Source organism: Eschrichtius robustus, chromosome 12, assembly GCF_028021215.1.
Source record: "Eschrichtius robustus isolate mEscRob2 chromosome 12, mEscRob2.pri, whole genome shotgun sequence".
Classification (NCBI taxonomy): domain Eukaryota; kingdom Metazoa; phylum Chordata; class Mammalia; order Artiodactyla; family Eschrichtiidae; genus Eschrichtius; species Eschrichtius robustus.
Genome location: NC_090835.1, coordinates 53636210 through 53655086, shown reverse-complemented (window position 1 = coordinate 53655086; position 18877 = coordinate 53636210). Strand labels below are relative to the sequence as shown.

At 50.0% G+C, this 18877-nt stretch overlaps 1 protein-coding gene across 3 annotated transcripts in view; it reads right to left on the bottom strand.

Annotated features, from left to right (window-relative positions):
• The window catches only part of OSBPL10 (oxysterol binding protein like 10), a 375172-nt gene that overhangs the window by 18420 nt on the left and 337875 nt on the right, over positions 1–18877 (bottom strand). For all 3 annotated transcript variants that reach the window (XM_068558344.1, XM_068558342.1, XM_068558343.1), the window contains exons 7-8: positions 15274–15423; positions 1035–1512 (exon numbers count right to left, since the gene is read on the bottom strand). In XM_068558344.1, coding sequence (XP_068414445.1) covers positions 1035–1512; positions 15274–15423 — 628 coding nt within the window. The remainder of the gene's footprint in view (positions 1–1034; positions 1513–15273; positions 15424–18877) is intronic.

The following is an 18877-nucleotide window of genomic DNA, read 5'->3' as shown; positions in this document are numbered from 1 at the left end:
CGTCTTCCCAGCTGCCACCCCAACCCATCCCAAAGCCCCACTGCTCTCTCCCCACCATTCCTAGATCCTTTATTTTATTTCCACGTCCCTTCCCGCCTTAATTTTTCTCCAGAGAACTTATCACCTTCCAAAGCACTACACAATTGTATTTCCCCAGCAGAAGAGAGAGCTCTGTGAGAACAGAGATTCTTCTGTCTGTTTTGCTCATTCAAGTACCCATGGCCCCCAAGACAATGGCTGGCAACCAGTAGGCGCTCAGTAAGAGCGTGCTAAGTCAATGAAAGGTGTTCTCATCTCCTGAGGTTTGGAAAGGGCTTCCAAGGAGCCGTGTATGCCCTGAAACGGAAAGCCAAATTCTGTGCTGGATTTTTCTTTTTCCTGAGAGTCTACAGCCAGAATCTCACGGGGATTTATGACTCAAAAGAAGTTGAAGAACCACTAACACAGGTTCCTGAATTTGACAAGGATGATTACAGTTTCCCTCAAACAATGAATAACCTTCATTCACAGCTATTTGCTAACAGAGAAACGTGTGATCCGCGAGTGGTCTGATTATACTGGGTTTTCCCTTCAGAACTGCAAGCCCAGCGTCCAGAGATTTGCCTTGGGAATTATTTATGAGCAGATTTTGAATAGGCAGCACTATGATCCTCATTGTCTATGAGCCAGAAACTGGTGAGAATGAAGAAAAATGTGTTCTCATAGATTTGAAGCCAACTCTAACATTCATACAGAGCTGGAAAGAAAAGGCTCTGTAAGGCGGCTCACACACGAGTAGCAGGTGAAGATCCAGGTGGGCAGCCTAAGAGGCAAACAGCTGCATCCCACTTACCCCATCACCTCGGCCGCTTTGGGAAATGACCAGAACCTGGTTCCCAAATAGCAAAACCCATCCATATTTCCAACCCGCCCACTTACTCCCAATTCCGTAACGGAATAAAAACAAAGGCCTCCACACACAAATCCTCAAGTGTCCATCAGGTACACAAATGTCCCTTGGTCAGAGCCCAACTCCACCCAGCGATTTGGCTTACCTTCCCCGATCATTGAGACCCCCACGGACATGCCCATGAACTTGCTTTTGGTCCATACGTGAGTGTTGACACACAGCCGCTTCTCCTTGCACTCACAGTAGAAGCAGGAGACGGGCGGGTGGTGGGACACCTGCTCGGCCACGAACCGCATTTTGTAGTTCTTGGAGGGGTCGTCGGCCATCGGGTGTTCATGGCCGGAGGCAGCAGGGACAGCAGTCCTCTTGGGCCTGACCCTGTCCTTGGGAACCTCCCAGGAGCAGTGGAACGTCTCGCCGATGATGGGGTTGTAGGGTTTCTTGGCCAGGGTGCCCTTGCGGCCCTCGTGGAAGGCGGTGAGGTAATACTCCACGAAGCCGATGACCCTGTCCTGTGGCGTGGCCCCTGCGGCGACAGCCAGCAGCAGGTCTGGGTGTGCCAGGAAGTCTGCGTACATCTCCAGCAAGGACCGCTTCTCGAGAATGAACGTGGGAAGCACCACCTGCGGCCAGAGGAGACAAAGTCAGACAGCAAGCCCTATGGGTGCAGGAGAGAAAGCTGGAAAGGAAAAAAGCAAGGCTGCAACCCCCGTCGAGCAAGGTCCTAAGGGCGGGTGCCAGGGACCAGTTCCTCTGATTTGCGCACACATGACAAATCAGAGGAGAGAACATCCAAAAAATTGGAAGTGGCTGCAGCGGTGGCATCAACATCAACCCAGCTTCATGGATTAGACTGCTCTGAGCCATTTTCCTCTCTGCTCACCTGGGCTGAAACAACAGCCTCTGTCCCTCCCTCCATGGCCAGTGCCCTGCTAACACGCAGCCCTCTTTCACACCCCATCATTTAGAGACGTGAAGAAAATAGCTCCAAAGGGCTTTTTTGTATTCTTCCTGCCATCAGGCACAACCAAGGCGGGTGCTCAGTGTGTTCCCACAAACACGGATACTGGGGCTCGTTGGTGCTGCATCTAAGGGGGGCCCAGGTAGAGCAGGACCCGCCACTAAGAACATCTGCTTGGAGATCTCTGTAGGAAGAGCAGCGTATAAACCCTCACAGGATCAGGGCAGGGAAGGAATGTGGAAAGGGCCCGACCCATGTCTCCGGAGGCAAGGCCAGCTAGCGGGCAGTGTCCACAGTGGCTGCCACGGAGAAGAGGGGCCATGGGTAGAGGCTGCCCCCTAGGCTGGGCCAGAAGAAATGAGCAGAAAGTTACAAAGAAGTAGGCTGGCACTTAATACTGAAGCTTCTGGTAAATGGACTGGCACAGGGGCCATCCCCTCGGTATGTCACTGGCCCCATTACTGAAGACAGGTAGAAACTTGGATGCTCTGTCAGGCACTAAGGGACTCCTCACGGGTCCAAAGTGGATCCAAGTGGTCCCTCAGGCACCATACAACCCAAGTGCCTAGAACCCAAGGATCAGGTCACTTAAAGCAAATGATGGACTTTCTGGGAAGCTGGTAAGCCCTCACCATCCCTGATATGCTACCACCCCCTCAGTGATCTGATGACGTAGTTATGGGGTATTACCATTCCACCCCTCGGCTGCAAGACAAGCTTGCGCTGACCTGGAACATCTCACTCTGCTCCCCGTGGTGGGAGTCACGGGGTTCTGAAGCTGGAAGGCCGGCCCTGACCCGCTGGCTCCCCCTTGAACCGTCCAGGTGAGGGGAGGGGTTCACCAAGGTCACGCAGCTGGTTTACACTCCTCCCTACATGGCCAAGTCTGTCCTTCTGTCACATCATAGGCCCCAACTCCCACGAAAGCATTGCTAACCAACAATAACACACACAGATCTGTGACCTGGCCCCCACTTCAGCCTGCTGGGACCCTTCCTAGGGGAAGATGGAGATACCCTGGAAGTGAGGTGTCCCGACAGACAGGCGTACATGAGACAGACAGCAAAGCAGAGATTTCAGAGGAAACTGGGGGAAGCCCAGCCCGCTGGGGAGGTGAGGCTAGTACCCCTTCTAATGCTTTTCTGTCCCACTTGAAAACTATGTCAGAGGACAATGCACCCTCGCTAAGTCGAAAAGCAGCCAGATGTAAAATGAGCATGTAACACAACCCAAGTATCACAGCAACACATCAAATTTAACATGTCTCTCTGGGTGACAGAAGTGAGTGATTTTTACATTCCTTCTGAGTATCTTTCTGCTTTATAAATTTTATAATAAACTAGAAGAAGAAACATTATTTAAAACACAACTATGCAAATTAATGGAGATTTCCTAAGTTTCTTTCAGCCACAACTTGACAAACTTGAGCATCTGGCAGCCTGAGGATGTGAGATGGCCGGGAAAAGTGCATCCTGGCTCAGAACCGCCTTCAGACGCCACTGCTATGACCTCCTACGTCTCTGCCTGGGAACAGGTCAAGCTCAGCTGCCATCCCCATGCCCTGTGGGGCCTGCCCTTCTCATGAGGCTCACGGGGGCCCGGCTGTGCCACCCATGCCTGCCCCCACAGAGCCACTCAAGGTCCCCCCAGGAATGCTCCCCACCCAGGATGTGCAGGTTGAGGCTGTGGATTTCAGCAACCTTGGAACTCCCCCACCCCCCGCCAATGCGACCAAATCAATTGAAAAAGAAAAGAAGCCACCAAGGTCCGCATCTCCAGACCTTCCTGAAACACTCCATTCCTGCGCTCCCTCCCAGGCAGGGGGCCCTCTGATGGAGGGCAAGGGTGGGGTGCAGAGTTACACTGAGGAACTCCACGTGAAGACAGTCCCATGACCTGGGCTCCTCCTCCCTGACCCCGTGGGATGGGGCGTCTCCGACAACAATCCCACCTCTGGACAGGAATTTTCAGGGCTGCACCCGAGACTGAAATTAAAAGGAAAGAATCACGTGGATGTTAACGCTCTCATGGGGTACTTTGGAAAAGGGCAAGAGTTTAAGGCATTTCCCCTAACTTAGCATTTCTTAACTCAGAAGCTGAAGGATTAAAACAAAACAAATAGGGCTTCCCTGGTAGCGCAGTGGTTGAGAATCTGCCTGCCAATGCAGGGGACACGGGTTTGAGCCCTGGTCTGGGAAGATCCCACATGCCGCGGAGCAACTAAGCCCGTGTGCCACAACTGCTGAGCCTGTGCGTCTGGAGCCTGTGCTCCGCAACAAGAGAGGCCGCGATAGTGAGAGGCCCGCGCACCATGATGAAGAGTGGCCCCCGCTTGCCGCAACTAGAGAAAGCCCTCCCACAGAAACGAAGACCCAACACAGCCAAAAATAAATAAATAAATAAGTGAAATTCTAAAAAATAAAACAAAACAAAACAAATAGAAAAAAGAACGCCACGCAGAATCCCAAATCGCTCGGCATCAGAACCCGAAAACCCCTTCGGGATGCTGCAGGTCAAGGCCCTGGTCTCACAGGTGAGGGGACAGACTGGCGACAAGGCAGGGAAGGTGTAGGAGAGCGTGGGGAACCTCAGGGCTCCCAACTGCCCCCCAAGTTCTGTCCATCGCCCGACACATCACGATTCTCTGCTTCGGGCCAATGAGAGCATCTTCTTCCCCTCAGAGGACGAGGGAGGTGAGCGGTCACTGGACGTCAGAACCGGGACAGCTGGGCCACCCCCTCTCCTGCCCCTAACATGCAGGGGTCAGGAGGCAGCCCAGGGGGAAAAGGTGGGATGAGAGCCCCACCTTCTAGTCCATTCTACTCTTCCTGGATGACAAGGCAATCCACCAGCCCAAAGACTGTCATTAATGTGCAGACGGGAGGGAGACCATCGGCAACTAAGAAAGGACACTCATGGTGCCCCCTATCTGGAAAAGTACAGCTGACGCTTCCTAACCCACCTTCCAGCTGTCACGCCCGCCACTATTTCTTCTCCACACCACAGCTAGAGTCATCTTTCTAAAATCTCTATAAGACAAAGTCCAGCCTGGCCCCCACCTCCCCCAGTCTCACAGTATCCCTCACTTTCTGCCCCAGCCCTCCCCTCACAAGCACACATACACACACGCACGAGTTCACTCCTGTTTCCTTTTCCTGCCCTCCCTCCTGCCCTTGTCTAATGAGAAACAGCTACCAGCTCATAGAAGGTAAACTCCTCTATGAGGTCTTTTCTGACAGCTCCTGCTCCTGCATCCACCCCCTCCTTCACTGTACCCATCACACACCCCCATTGTAGCATCTACAGGGCTCTTTTTGCTCTTATCAATGCTATAAAGAGCATTATTCGGACAACTGGGGGGAAATTTTACTATGGGCGTGTAAGCAACAGTATCATAGCCGTGTTAAATTTCCCCAGCGTGACAAATGTGTCGTGTAGGAGAATGACCTTGTTAGGTCACTGATGGCCCATTGAGGTCCACTCACTGATGGATGTCAGGGAGAAGTGTCATGTCTACAACCTACTCTGAAATGGCTCATCAAAAAATAAACACATACATACATGTGCGTGTGTACCTGCTGTGTGGCGGACAGAGAGAGGAAGCAGGGAGAGAGTGGGAGAGGGGAAAGAAGAAAGAAAAATACAAAGTGGCATAATGTTAACAATTGGCCGATAAAGGTGAAGCATATATGTGGAAGTTCATTGTTCTATTCTTGCAACTCTCCTGTAGATTGGAAAATGTGCTAAATGAAGAGTTGGAAGAAAAAGAAAAAAAAAAAAAAGGCTCTACTAGGGATGCAATACCTGAGAACTTACTAATTGTCAAAGACAACCCTCCTGAAATGAAAGACCCAGGGAATGTGGTCTCACAGCCAACAGGTTCAACCCTCGAGGCATGTATTCTGCACTTGACAGTGATGCTGTGGCGTTGTCCGTGCTGGGAAAAGCAGAATTCCCAGAGAGATGGAGGAGAATGGGGCAGGAGTGGGGTGACCATCTCCCCTTTCATCTCTTGCTGGTGTTTGTGCAGAATACCCAATCTATGTCCTTTCAAGCCAGCACATTGACCACTCTGGGCAAGACGTTTCATTAAAGTGGATTCTCTCTCTCCTATGACCTCCCTGACTTCTTGTTGGTCCCTTTGCCAATAAGTCACTTAATCATCTGTTTCTTGGGCGGTGGACACTGCCTACAGGGAGCCACAAAGTGGTGAGGAATAACTGGACTGTCTGCCTCCAACCGAGAGGTGAGCGACGGCCCAGCTGCTCAGACTCATGGCAGCCAAATGGCTGCAATCGCTACTGCAGATTATTGAGCCATCAGTCAGGGCTGCCTTTTCTGCCATTAACATAATTAAGACAATAAACTACTTTGGGGAAAGGAAAAAAAAAGAAGGAGATCTGCACTCAGGACTGAGAGAACAATTAATTATGGCTAAAGTTGCATCAATCTAGAAGTAAATAACTTATGTTTGGGTTGGGATCTTAGAACTTGGAAACAATTGATCACCCATAGAGAAAGTCAAAGGGTCCCCCGAAAGAGCAATGGTCTGTCCCTTCCCCACAAAGGGAAGCACAGTGGGCCTCCGCTAAGGAAGGCCAGAGCAGGTGCGACTTCTCCAAAGAAACATCAGTTAACCTAATAACCTTGAGAGTCATCTACATAATACTCTGTTCTCAGTCTGGGAAACCTACCCAGTGCAAACAAGCAAGGAAGGGAGGCCAAGACCACCTGAGATTGACCTGTGCAATCCTTTAAGGAAACCAGGGGACGTACACAAAAATCCAGCCTTACAAAATGAACAGGAGAGGATTCACACTGCCAAAGGCCGAAGGAATGCTCCCCCTGGTTTCCTTAAAGGGCCAGCTCCCTTCATGCGCATCTCATGGTGCTTGGGACATCAGGAAAGGCACTAGTTAAAACAAATGATACAAATGAACCTACTTACAAAACAGAAATAGACTCACAGACATAGAAAACAAACATCGTTACCAAAGGGGAAAGGTGGGTGGGAGGGATAAATTTGGAGGTTGGGATTAACAGATACACACTACTATATATAAAATAAACAACAAGGACCTACTGTTATAGTACAGGGAACTCTACTCAATATCTCGTAATAACCTATAATGGAAAACCATCTGAAAAAGAATAGATATATATATATATGTATAACTGAATCACTTTGCTGTACACCTGAAACTAACACAACATTGTACATCAACTATACTTCAATACAAATTTTTTTTAAATAAAATTAATTTTTTTTAAAAAAGGGCCCAGCTTGCAGGAGAGTCAGAAACTGTGAGCCGAGGTTCATCTCTTGGCAGCGACAACCGTGTGGACCCGGGCAAATTCCCCCCTTAGAAGAAGGAGCTTAAGCACAGCACTATTAATCTGTGCTTGCTGTGATTGACACTGGAAATTTAGCCTAATAAAATAATTCAATCAAAGGAAAAAGCTCTGAGTTCAAGATGTCCACTGTATCATTATAACACCAAGAAGCCACTTGTGGAGGAAGTACAAGACAACGCAGCGACCTTGGGGGAGGTTATGCATCCGTGAACAGGAACGCAGGCCATGAGAATGTTCTCGCCCTTGAACCCAGTGGTGGGCACGTGGATGTCTGTCGTAAGGCAATTCTCCAACCAGGGGGCACACAAACTGCAACCACAAACCACGTCTCCTCTTGGTTCAACAAACAGCTCTACTGGAACCATTTAAATAATTCTTTAAGAATCATAGAAACTTCACAACGATCTCAGCAAGCTTCTCTCTCAATGTACAAACCTTGTCTAACATCCTTGAGGACAGGATGTGCAAGGGGCACCCAAGGAGAGTTCAATCCACCCTTTGCTTTGCACTAGTTTCAACCACAGTTTGCAGCCCCAGACTCCCACCTGCTCTATGGAATCAGTTATGCCTTCTGGAAGGGCTCACAATCCCCGATTCCAGCAGATCTCTGCCCCATCTGAATCTGTAAAATTTGAGTTTAGACCAAATCCCTTGAGGAATCCATAGAGGTCACAGGCCCACCCTGGACCTTGCTGTTCCCCACAACCACCACCCCCCAAAATCTCAATTTCAAGCACCCCCCTCCACCCATCGCCCCGTACGTCCAGCTCACTCCATCGCAGCCCCAGCCCCACGACCCCATCATGTCCACCATCCCCTGTCGCCTCATTTCCCTCCACGTCCAGCGTGGCATCCCTGCCCCACCTGACACTCACTCCCTTGATCTGCCACCACCACCACACACCCCCCCCCGGGCCCCTCGGCCCTCTCTCCCTCTGGGGGGTCAGCCAGTAAACCCCAACTCTGGTTTAATCCACCTCCTCACGTTCTCCGAGCCTCAACCTGGCAGCTCGACTTAACTGGAGAAAAGAGACACATGCTGGCTGGTCTCACTTTAAATTCGTGACCTAGAATCCTTACGTGCCCCGCCCCCGGGCGGGGCGAGGGGCAAGCCCGCCACCTCCTTCCTCCGCCTGAGAGGGCTACTCATCCCTGCTGCCTCCTCCCTCCCCAAATCTCTCACAGCCCTTCCCTCTTCATCACCCTCAGTGCTCTGAATCCTTGACACGTGGCTGTGCAGATGTGGGAGCAAGACGCGATTACCCCTGCTTTACAGGCAAGGAAACAGAGACATTCAGAAGCGAGGTTAACAGCTGGGGCGCGTCCCGGCTCAGAGCCACGTGCGTAAACACAGAGCTCTCCTGAGGGTCCCCCGGGGTCCCCGCCCCTCCGCTCTGCTGCTTGCCTCCTGCTACAACGGTGGACTGTCCTAGCTAAGGACAGACCCTCCGCCCGGCACGGGATCCCAGGCCCCTCCCCTCTCAAGTTCCCGCAGGCATCCCCGCCCTCTCTCCCGACCGTTCCCATCAGCATTCAAACATCTTCAGAAACCAAAGTTCTCAGTTCCAGACCTTCGTCCCAATTTTCTGCTTCCCTTTTGCATCAAAGCTCCTTGAAACGCCATCTTTACTCCCTGTCACCACTTTTCTCCCCATCCTCCCTTGAAGCCACCTAATCAAACTTTGACCAAAACAAAGGCAATGGTCCCTCTGCAGGCGTGTCGGCAGCAGTGCCTCACAGCGGAGAACTCCCTTCTCCTTTAAACACTGCCTGTGTGTGACTTCATGTCATCATGGTCCTCTGCTTCCTACCCCATCCCCTCCCCCCCCAGCTGACCCTCCTCAGTCTCCTCTGCTGGACCCTTCTCATCTCTCCAGCCTTCACATACTGGAGATTCCCCGGACTCGGCCTTTGGACTTTCCCCCTACATTTCTACTCACTCCCTAAAGGGGGGTTGCCATCTCCTGAGTTGGACCACCCTCTGCACATTGTTCACTCTCAAACTGGTACCCAAGCTTCACTCACAAACCCCAGGCTTCTATACTCAGCTGCCTACACATCCTCTCAATTTGGATGCAGAGTGAATGGATCCCTCAGACCCAACAGACCCAAGGTTGAATCTGGGATATCCCCCCAAACACCCCAACCTCCTCTTCCCATAGCCTCTCCCCCTTGGTAAGCAGGGGTGGTGGTCTGCTCCACTGGTGGCCCTCGATGAACCCAAGCCCCTGGAATTCACACCCCTGCAGAGTCCCCTTGTGGCACTTTAATCAACAGAGTGGGAGTGACACAGTGTCAGTTTGGGGCCCAAGGCTTATCAGCATCCAGTTCGGACCTCCTGGGAGCTTTGAGCCACAATGTAAGAGTCTGGCTACCCGGCTGGACAGACCATGTGGGAAGGATTCATGGAGACAGAAAGGTTACAAGACTTCATGGGGAGAGAGAGGCCCAGCTGTCCCAGCCACGTCCAGCCTACAACCAGCCCACCAGCTGATGACAGGCACACCAGTGACCACTGGCAAGACCAGCAAAAGAACCACCCAGCTGAGCCCACCCCAGACTGTGAACATAAATAAAATGGTTATTTTAAGCCACTTTGTTTAGGGTGGTCAATCCCTCAGCAATAGGTCACTGAAACAAACAGCAGCTCTAATGTTTATTATTCCAGTTGCTCAGGTTGAAATCTTAGAGTCATTCTTTATTCCTCTCTTGCTCATACCTTACAACCAAACCACATGCAAAAAGGATACCTGAAAAAAAAAAAAAAAAAAAAAAAAGGATACCTGTAGCCTGCTGGCACGTCTTCTAAATACACCCAGAAACTGCCACTGCCCTTGCCATTGTCTGTCACCTCCTCCATTCCCACCCTGACCCTGCTGCCTGCACCCCACTTGCCCTGTCCCAGTTTACTTTCTACAAAAGAGTCAAAATAATCTTTTTAAAATACAAGGAAAGCCCTGCATTCCTTTGTTCAAAGCTCTCCGACGGCCACCCATATCATCCATAATAACACCCCAAGTCCTCACAATGTCCGACGAGGCGCTCCGATCCAGCCCCTGCTGTCTTGCCAATTTAATTTCCTGCCAACCCACGCGGGTCAACTCTGCTCCAGACACAATGGCCTCCCTGCTCGTCCTCAAAATGCCAGGCAAGGGCCTCCTTGGGCCTTGTCCACTCCCTGACCCCTCTGGCCTGAACAGCCTTCCACTACATGGTCACCTGGCTGGCTTCCTCATCTTCACCTGGCCTGTACTCCAGTGACACCTGGAGAATCCTGCGCTGAGCGGCTCCTCTAAGAAGCTCACCCGCCCCATCAGCTTTCAATCCCCACCCGCCATGCTCCGTGTCTCTCCACTGTGTTTGCATCTCCACATTCTTTTCTCTTCTCTCTCTAGTTTATTGTCTGTCTCTTTCCACCATCACACAAGCTCCGCGAGGCGTGGATTCTAACTGTTTTGTTCACTGCTGCACTCCCAGCGCCTAGAACAGTACCTGGCAGGTGTAGTACTCAATAAGTACTTGTTAGATGAGAGAGCACATGCATTACTGACGGCTGCCTTTCATAGCCCTGAAAACAAGGTAAAAATCATCATAAACCCCCAAGCTCAACCTTGCATCCTGTGGGCACCCCCTCCCTGGAGCCCACAAATTAGCAGGGCAGCAACTCTGAACAACACACGTTTCTCACCCGCTCCAAGGCCTCCAGAGGTTTCCCATCACCCTCAGGATCAAGTTCACCCTCCTTCAACGGCCCACAAGGCTCTGCAGATCCAACCCTATAGCCCCCACTCCAGGCTCCCGCGTGCCCCGCCAGCACACACCCCTCCCCAGCCTCACCGCCTTGCACGCTCTGGCTTCGCCCATGCTGTTCCCTCCGCCAGGAATGCCCTTCCTCTAGTTCCTTCCACTACTGCCCACTCACCCTTCAGGCTCAACCTACATGTCCCTTCGTCAACGAGCCCTTCTGTGCCCTCCGTCTTCTGTGGCTCCTCGTTTCTCCCTCGTTTTCCTTCCTGGGCTACCCATGATTTGTGCAATTGTAGCAGGTTATCCAGTGGAGGAATTCACGAGCAACTTGGGCTTCTGGAACCACAACTGAGGAAGGAGGACAGACGAGGGTGCTTCTGGAGGCAGGATCAGATACCTACTTTGGGGGGCCCAGTGAAAAACAAAAATGCAAGTCCTCTTGTTCAAAATGATTAAGAATTTCAAGACAGCAACAGCAGAGCAGTAAACCAAGCCTGGGATGCTTCTGAGCATGGGGTGCTGTACAACCCCACTGGTCACTTGCCCAGGAAACTGATGACCACAGTTAATGAACTAAAGCAAAATACAGCACTCAAGGCCCAGTGAGGCTGGTGACCTGGGAATGCAGCTGCGCTGGACACCTCCACAAAGATGGGCTGCGTGCTTATCTTACGGAGAGATCAGAGCTTCACCCTCAAGTCGAGGAAGGTAACCTCTCCAGGGTGCCTGCTCATCGAACCAAGTGCCATTCAGGCCAAGCTCGTCCACTGCCAGCTTAGCACAAGCTTAACTGAATGACACAGACAAGAGCCAAGAAGAGGGGAAGAGACAATAAGGAAAGAGATAACCTACAAATAACAAATGCTGGAGAGGGTGTGGAGAAAAGGGAACCCTCTTGCACTGTTGGTGGGAATGTAAATTGATACAGCTGTACTATGGAGAACAGTATGGAGATTCCTTAAAAAACTAAAACTAGAACTACCATATGATCCAGCAATCCCACTCCTGGTCATATAACTGGAAAAAAACATAATTCAAAAGGATACATGCACCCCTATATTCATAGAAGCACTATATACAATAGCCAAGACAGGGAAACAACCTAAATGTCCATCGACAGATGAATGGATAAAGAAGATGTGGTTCATACAGACAATAGAATATTACTCAGCCATTAAAAAGAATGAAATAATGCCATTTGCAGCAACATGGATGGACCTAGAGATGACCATACTAAGTGAAGTCAGTCAGACAGAGAAAGACAAATATCATATGATATCACTTATATGTGGAATCTAAAATACGACACAAATGAACATATCTATGAAACAAAACAGACTCAGAGACAGAGAACAGACTTGTGGTTGCCAAAGGGAAGGGGGTGGGAGAGGGATGGAGGGGGAGTTTGGGATTAGCAGATGGAAACTATTACATATAGGGTGGATAAACAACAAGGTCCTACTGTATAGCACAGGGAACTGTATCCAATATCCTATGATAAACCGTAATGGAAAAGAATATGAAAAAGAATATATATGTATGTATAACTGAATCACTTTGCTGTACAGCAGAAAGTAACACAGCATTGTAAGTCAACTATACTTCAATAAAATTTTTTTAAAAAAAGGAAACATACAATTTCATCAACATCTTTACAGGGCAGGGCAACAAAAGCCCAGAAGCCTCATGGGACAATAAAAGGTTTCCCTCTTCCTTTCACAAGTATTTCAGCTTGTCAAATGTTCCCTTGGTTTCTGAATAACAGCTTCTTTCCAGTAAATAAGTTAATAAACAATAGATTAGATAAGTTTTTCTTTCTGATAGCTGACTGTTGGATAAACACGTTTGCTCTTTTAGGAAAAGGCAATGTACACTTCTCATGATTTCCATATTTTAAAACAAGAGGGACTTCGCTGGAGGTCCAGTGGTTAGGACTCTGAGCTTTCACTGCAGGGGGCATGGATTTGATCCCCAGTCAGGGAACTAAGATTCCACATGCTGTGCGGCGCAGCCAAATAAAAAAAATTTAAAAATAAAACACAGGAGCCAGAAGGTGATGTCTCTGAGACACTCCACCTGCCGTCATACAGTCCCCTCGGTGCTGTTGGGTTTCTCCACATCTGACCTGGGCAACTTCGCTTACTCTGACAGTCTCTCTCCTGTATCACTCAGGAGTCTACATTGAATTATAGAATATGATCCACGATGCAAATATGTTTCACACGGTGACCCAGTACACACGTATCAACAGAACGAAAAAGTTTCACCTGCTGTACACTCTGGTATTTTCTAATGTATTTTATTTCATTTTTTAGAAATGATCATCTGACCCACTAAATTGGTTTTACAACCCACAAAACGGGCTGTGAACCAGAGTTTGGAAACATGGTTTGGGGTCAAATTAGTGATGTCACGGCCCAGATTCCAGCCCCCAGGTCTTCACTCAAAGCTCCGTCTGAGTGGTCTACACCATCCACAGGAATCAGAGAGGGGGCTTTTTAAAAGGCAAGCACTTCAACGATTCTTCTAGCAGAAAGGATGCAAATTACACGGCCAGGAGACAGAAATTAAGGGAAGGCAGCAGGAGGTCAGCTTGGTGTGTGGAGCCCCCGAGCAGAGGGCAGGGAAAGGGGAGACAAGGGAACCTTCCAGGTCACACTGCCCAGCATGGGTCCCCAATCCCATGGAAAGTAGTGCAGGTCCCCAGGATGTCAAGACTCCCTCATGATCAAACCCATAAGAACATCCCCAAGAAAAGGCTTTTCAGTCCCCTCTGAGGCTCCCTGTTGTCACCTTCCTCTTCAAAGAGCCTGTCTCACCCGCCCCCTCCCTCTCGCTGGTCTGGCCTCCAGGCCAAGCTGAGCTCGTGGAATCCAGCCCCTTCCCTGCAGCCAAACAAGCCCACGACCCTCAAGGCAGTTTCCCCAGGCTGTGCCTTCAGGGGCTCCAACCATTTCAAGTAGGCCTTCCGGGATCCAGAACTTTCATTCCCAGCACGCCCTCCCCGTGGTCATGTCCCTCCCTCCTAATCACAATGCACCTACCGAAACTGAGCAGGACCCTGTGGGGCTCCCCGGCATGGAAGCCCTTCAAACAGCTGTTAATCAGGGAAGGGAGGGGATGCAGAGACAAGGGAGGAGCAGCCAGGAAACAACAGTGCAGCCTTGGGGCAGGGTCCTGGTTCCGCCTCAAGGGATACACATAATAATATCCTTGAGCTCTTCTGCAGAAAGATAACCCCCAACAAATGGAAAATGTTAGCATTCTTCATTCCACAGAAGACCACCTGAGGCCAGATTGGAGGAGTGCAGGCCCTGCACACACCCTGATCCTTATCAGCAACCCAACCCTTGAACTCCTTACCTCCTGGTTTGAGACACACAGTTTTGAGGGGCAGGAGCTCGCTGTGTCCCCCTTTGCCTGGCAAAGCAATAAAGCTATTCTTTTCTACTTCACCCAAAACTCTGTCTCCAAGATTCGATTCGGCACCGGTGCAAAGAAGCCGAGCTTTCGGCATCAGCATTAGGACGGGCAAGGGAACCCGGGTGGGCTGGACAGCCGAGTCCAGGCATCTCCCACCACCCACAACGCTCCCGATGCCCCCACGCCTCTCAGCCGCACGCAGAGCGGCCTTCCCTCTCGCCTCCAGAACGAAGCCACTGCCCGGAGGCGGGGGAGGCTCCACGGGGGCCGTCGCCGGCCATCAGCGTGGAGGATGCTGGGTCCTCTCAACGAGGTTTCCCGGGATGGGTGCAGCACCAACAAGAGTTATTGCGTGTCTACCAACCAGCAGGCACACAGCTCTCCACGTGGGCAGTGAGGTCTGGATCATCAATGGGGTTAAGGCCAATGACAGCCAGCAACAGGAGGTGGCCAGCTGCCCAGAGGCGGGGGTGGGGATGGGGTGGGAGGGGTGGTGGTGCAGGTGGAGGCGACCTCACTCTTGCCCACACCATTTCCTTCCTCCTGTTTTCTCTCTGTGGCCAATGTGCCACGTCCATCTCTCTAGGTCACCTTTAATCCTCTCTAGGACACAGCAGGAGACAAAGAAATCCCATCTTGAATTGTCCTTATCATCTTGTGTGCTTTCCCTGCCCTCAAAGCATCGCAGCTCCTCCAGAGAAGCAAATGCAAGGCTCATGCTCTGGGGATGATCGTTCACATAAAATATCCTTTCCAATAATCCCTGGAACATCCATACTTGACTGCAGCTCTGACCTTTCCCCACTCTGCATCCCGAATCTCCCGAGCGGGAAAGCCTGTGAGGGACAGAAGGCACCCAGACGACTGGCCACAAGCCCCAGGGGACACGCCCACCTACCTTGGTCAGATCCATTCCAAGTTTGAGCTGAGAAATGAGGTGAAGGATTACACTGCGCTGATCCTCCATGACGCCCACTTCTGTCTCTTCCTGATCTTCAGTGTCACTTTTCTCATCTTCTGACAAAACCAATTCGGGGCCTGAGTTTGGCTAAAACGAGATCATCAGTAAAAATCACCAGCTTGGTCCTGAGAAGTGAGAAGCACAGCACCGAACCCATGTGCTTAGCAAGGGCAGAGAGCCAGCCCAAGCCTGCCCAGATAGAGTTTCTCCATAAACTGGTCCTCCCGGCCGTGGGGCAGAAGACGATCTTTGGGGTGCAGGCCCCATCTTTAAGCACCTCAGGAGCCCTCTCATCTTCCCCCTCACCTGTGAGTGAACCTTCTAGCCTAAGCACCTCCCCCGACAAGAAAGCTTCCTGCCCTCTAAGAAACTAACTATAATATTCAAGTGTGAGTCCCTTCACCTTGGCTATTCCCAAATAATATTCTCCTGTTAACTTGTACAACCCAGGGCACTACAGCTAATGTAAATTTCTCTGTTTATAAGCAGAAGTCAGACACCCGTGAAACTGACATTACCTTATTTATGGGAAAATTTACTCTGAAATTATTTCTATTCCCATTAGTGAATATCACTACAGCAAGTGTTTTTAAAAAAAAAAAAAAAAAAAAAAGGCTCAGTGCTGGCATTAATTTATGGAGGGAAACAAAAATGAAAATGTAAAGAAAAAGTCCAAAATTTTATAATAATGCTAAGCTTCAACCTGGCTAACAGACCCTGCACTTCCCTTGGTGCAAGTTTTATTCATTCAATTGCTTGATTCCAGTTTTCCAAATTACAGAGAAAGCAGGCAAGTTAATTAAATATGCAAGGTGGATTGCTGAGCGCATAATTTTCTAATACCTAACTACCAAGAACTCTGGCTACAATTACAGCTGTCCTCACAATTCTGCTGAAAGAAATAATCTTATTCACCATTCTTCATTTATGTATGTTCTCATAGTACTTGTTTCTATGTCAGCAAAAGCACTCTACACAAAACACTACATTATTGTTTCTAATTACTGTTGACTGGTCAGACATAATGAACTTATTAACACACAGAAACACGGGAGCCCAAACATTTTAATATAAAAGGATACAGACTTGCCCAGATATCCAAGCAAAAACTAATGATTTTCAACCTCATTAGACAGAACCAGCTCATCTACTTCCAAAACACAAAAGTTATTTAGCGATCAAGGTGTTGATAATTGTCCGACCTCACATACACGTGCTGGTCCTTCCTCACCAACACTCCAGAGGAAATACGGTGCTCTTTTCACTGGGGTAGCATTTTTTAAATTTCAGTTGAAATGGACATTTACCATAGACATACTGCTCAAATTATTCCCAAGGCCATGAGGCTTTCCTCCAGCCACAAGTCAAGTTTCCATCATGTGCCTGGTTCCCTAGACTCATGTCATGTGTGCTATGTGACATCATTGGAAAGGTGCTTTGCTAGAAATACTGAAATAACTGAGGGCCCCTGACCCCCACCATGGTCCAGAGAAGACTAACCAGAGGGGGAGTCTGGGGCCATGGGCCACCCTGATTCCACACTGGGAAATCAGAGACAGAGGAACAGGAACCAGCACTTGCTGTCAATGCCCGGAAGCCCCCACCTCTCCTCCAGCTTCAGCTCCTGTGCTGCAGTGCCCATGGCGGCCAAGGTCACTGTGGTTACGAGTCCGACGGGCTAAAGCAGGGCCACCCTCCCATATACCTGCCCTCCCGACCTTCCCTGCTCCTTCCCCCTCCTCTGGGTTTCAGGCAAGTTTTAAAGGGTGGCTGTCTCCTTTCACTGTGAGTTTGCGTTTCCCGTCAGTTGCCACCAAAGCCAGAGAGCTCAGACACACTCCCTTCAATGCCAAGGTGATGGAGCTGCTACCTCCTTTGCAGTGACCTGCTGGGTGGTCACCTATATTAGCAGACATCCCCTCCACCCAGGGCAGCGGAGCAGGAGAGGGCAAGGCCTGGGTATCTTGTGTGGGAGGAAAAAGGACAATCGAAAGCAAATCACGCTACCCTCCTGCACTCAAGGGGGTGGGCGTAGCTTTCAAGGTCCTTATACATCTCAACAAGAAAGGGAGCTCCATGGGAAAAGAATCTGAAAAAGAACAGATACATGTATGTGTGTAACTGAATCACTTTACACCTGAAATTAACACAACATTGTTAATCAACTATACCCAATATAAAATAAAAATTAAAAACAAAAACCAAAAAATAAAAAGAGAGAGAGAGAAAAGGAGCTCCATCTGGAGTGCAATTGTTCCTGCTTGAAATTAGTTGCTCTCACAAAGCACTGATTGTAAACTAAACAAATCAATAGCTCAAGTAAGTTTTATGAAGTGAAGAATTGTTCTTTCTTCTGAAAGTGTGATTCTCCCATCTGCCCACAAGCCAGTGCACCCCTCCCACCCACTGCCACACTCGCAGGGAGATGCTTACAGACCACAGGGACCAAACCTCTCCTGCTGTCTGCCTTCCTTGGAAACCAAACCCAGCTGGTCCCTGACATCCAGGAGCCAAGAAGCCTTCTGCGAGATCCTGACACATCATACGAAGAACATACATTACTGTGCACACAAACCTCTCCAGCTTGTCCCACTTGAATCAACATCACATTTCCTGTGTCTGGTGATACCGTCAGGGACACTGGCTCCAGCAAGGAGAATGGAGGCTGGTGCACAGGCCTCAGAAGCTGACTCACTCCAGGGCGACTGGCGGCCAGAGCTCCTGGGGGCCCTGAAGTCCCGCCAAGGGAGGAAAGGCCACGGGGAGCCCGACACACATCCCCTCACTGGCACAGACCCTTAGCAAACGGTGCCCTAAGCTTAAACAAGGATCCAGCAACATTTCTGTCTCCTGCAGCTTCGGAAAACTTGCAAAAAGTCTCTTATCCAACCTTGAGTGAATAATCAGCTTTTTTTTTAAAAAAAAGCTGGTTTCATTCATCACGTTGTCAGTGAACATCTTAGAGGACACCCCCAATTCCACCCACACTGGAACTCAAGTCCATATGCAGAAGGTGAGAGCACCCTCTGGTGTGGGTCCAAAACGGGGGCGCGTGGATGGAGGGTAGGGGTCCCCAACAGGGCATGTCGGTCTGAAGGAGGTCAACTGGCCGTGTAAACACCCATCAGTGGGCACCCGCAAAGCACCCATGGTTAGCAGGGGCTCTGAGAAATGGAGATTTCGAAGAACCAGGCTTTGATGGAGTTTTAAAGACAGAACACCTTCCCTTTTAGGGTCAAGGGTTTGCAGATTCTGCTGTTCCGATGTGAAATCCACAACAACGGTAACGGTCAGTGGATCCAAGTCTGCTTTCCACAGTCAGGCCCACGTGCTCGTCACATCCTCACCCTCCCGCTCATCAAGTTCTGCTCCTCTCCTGGGTGCCCCTGTGTGCCCACACCCTCCAATACCAATGGATTTCTGCTTGTAAAGTGATGGCAACCGTCCCGAGGTGACCGAAGGTGGCAGAACGGTCTTTCTCCACTGCAGAAGAAAACTGAAAGTAAGAAATGGCTTTATAACGCTGAGAAAGTTCCTAAGA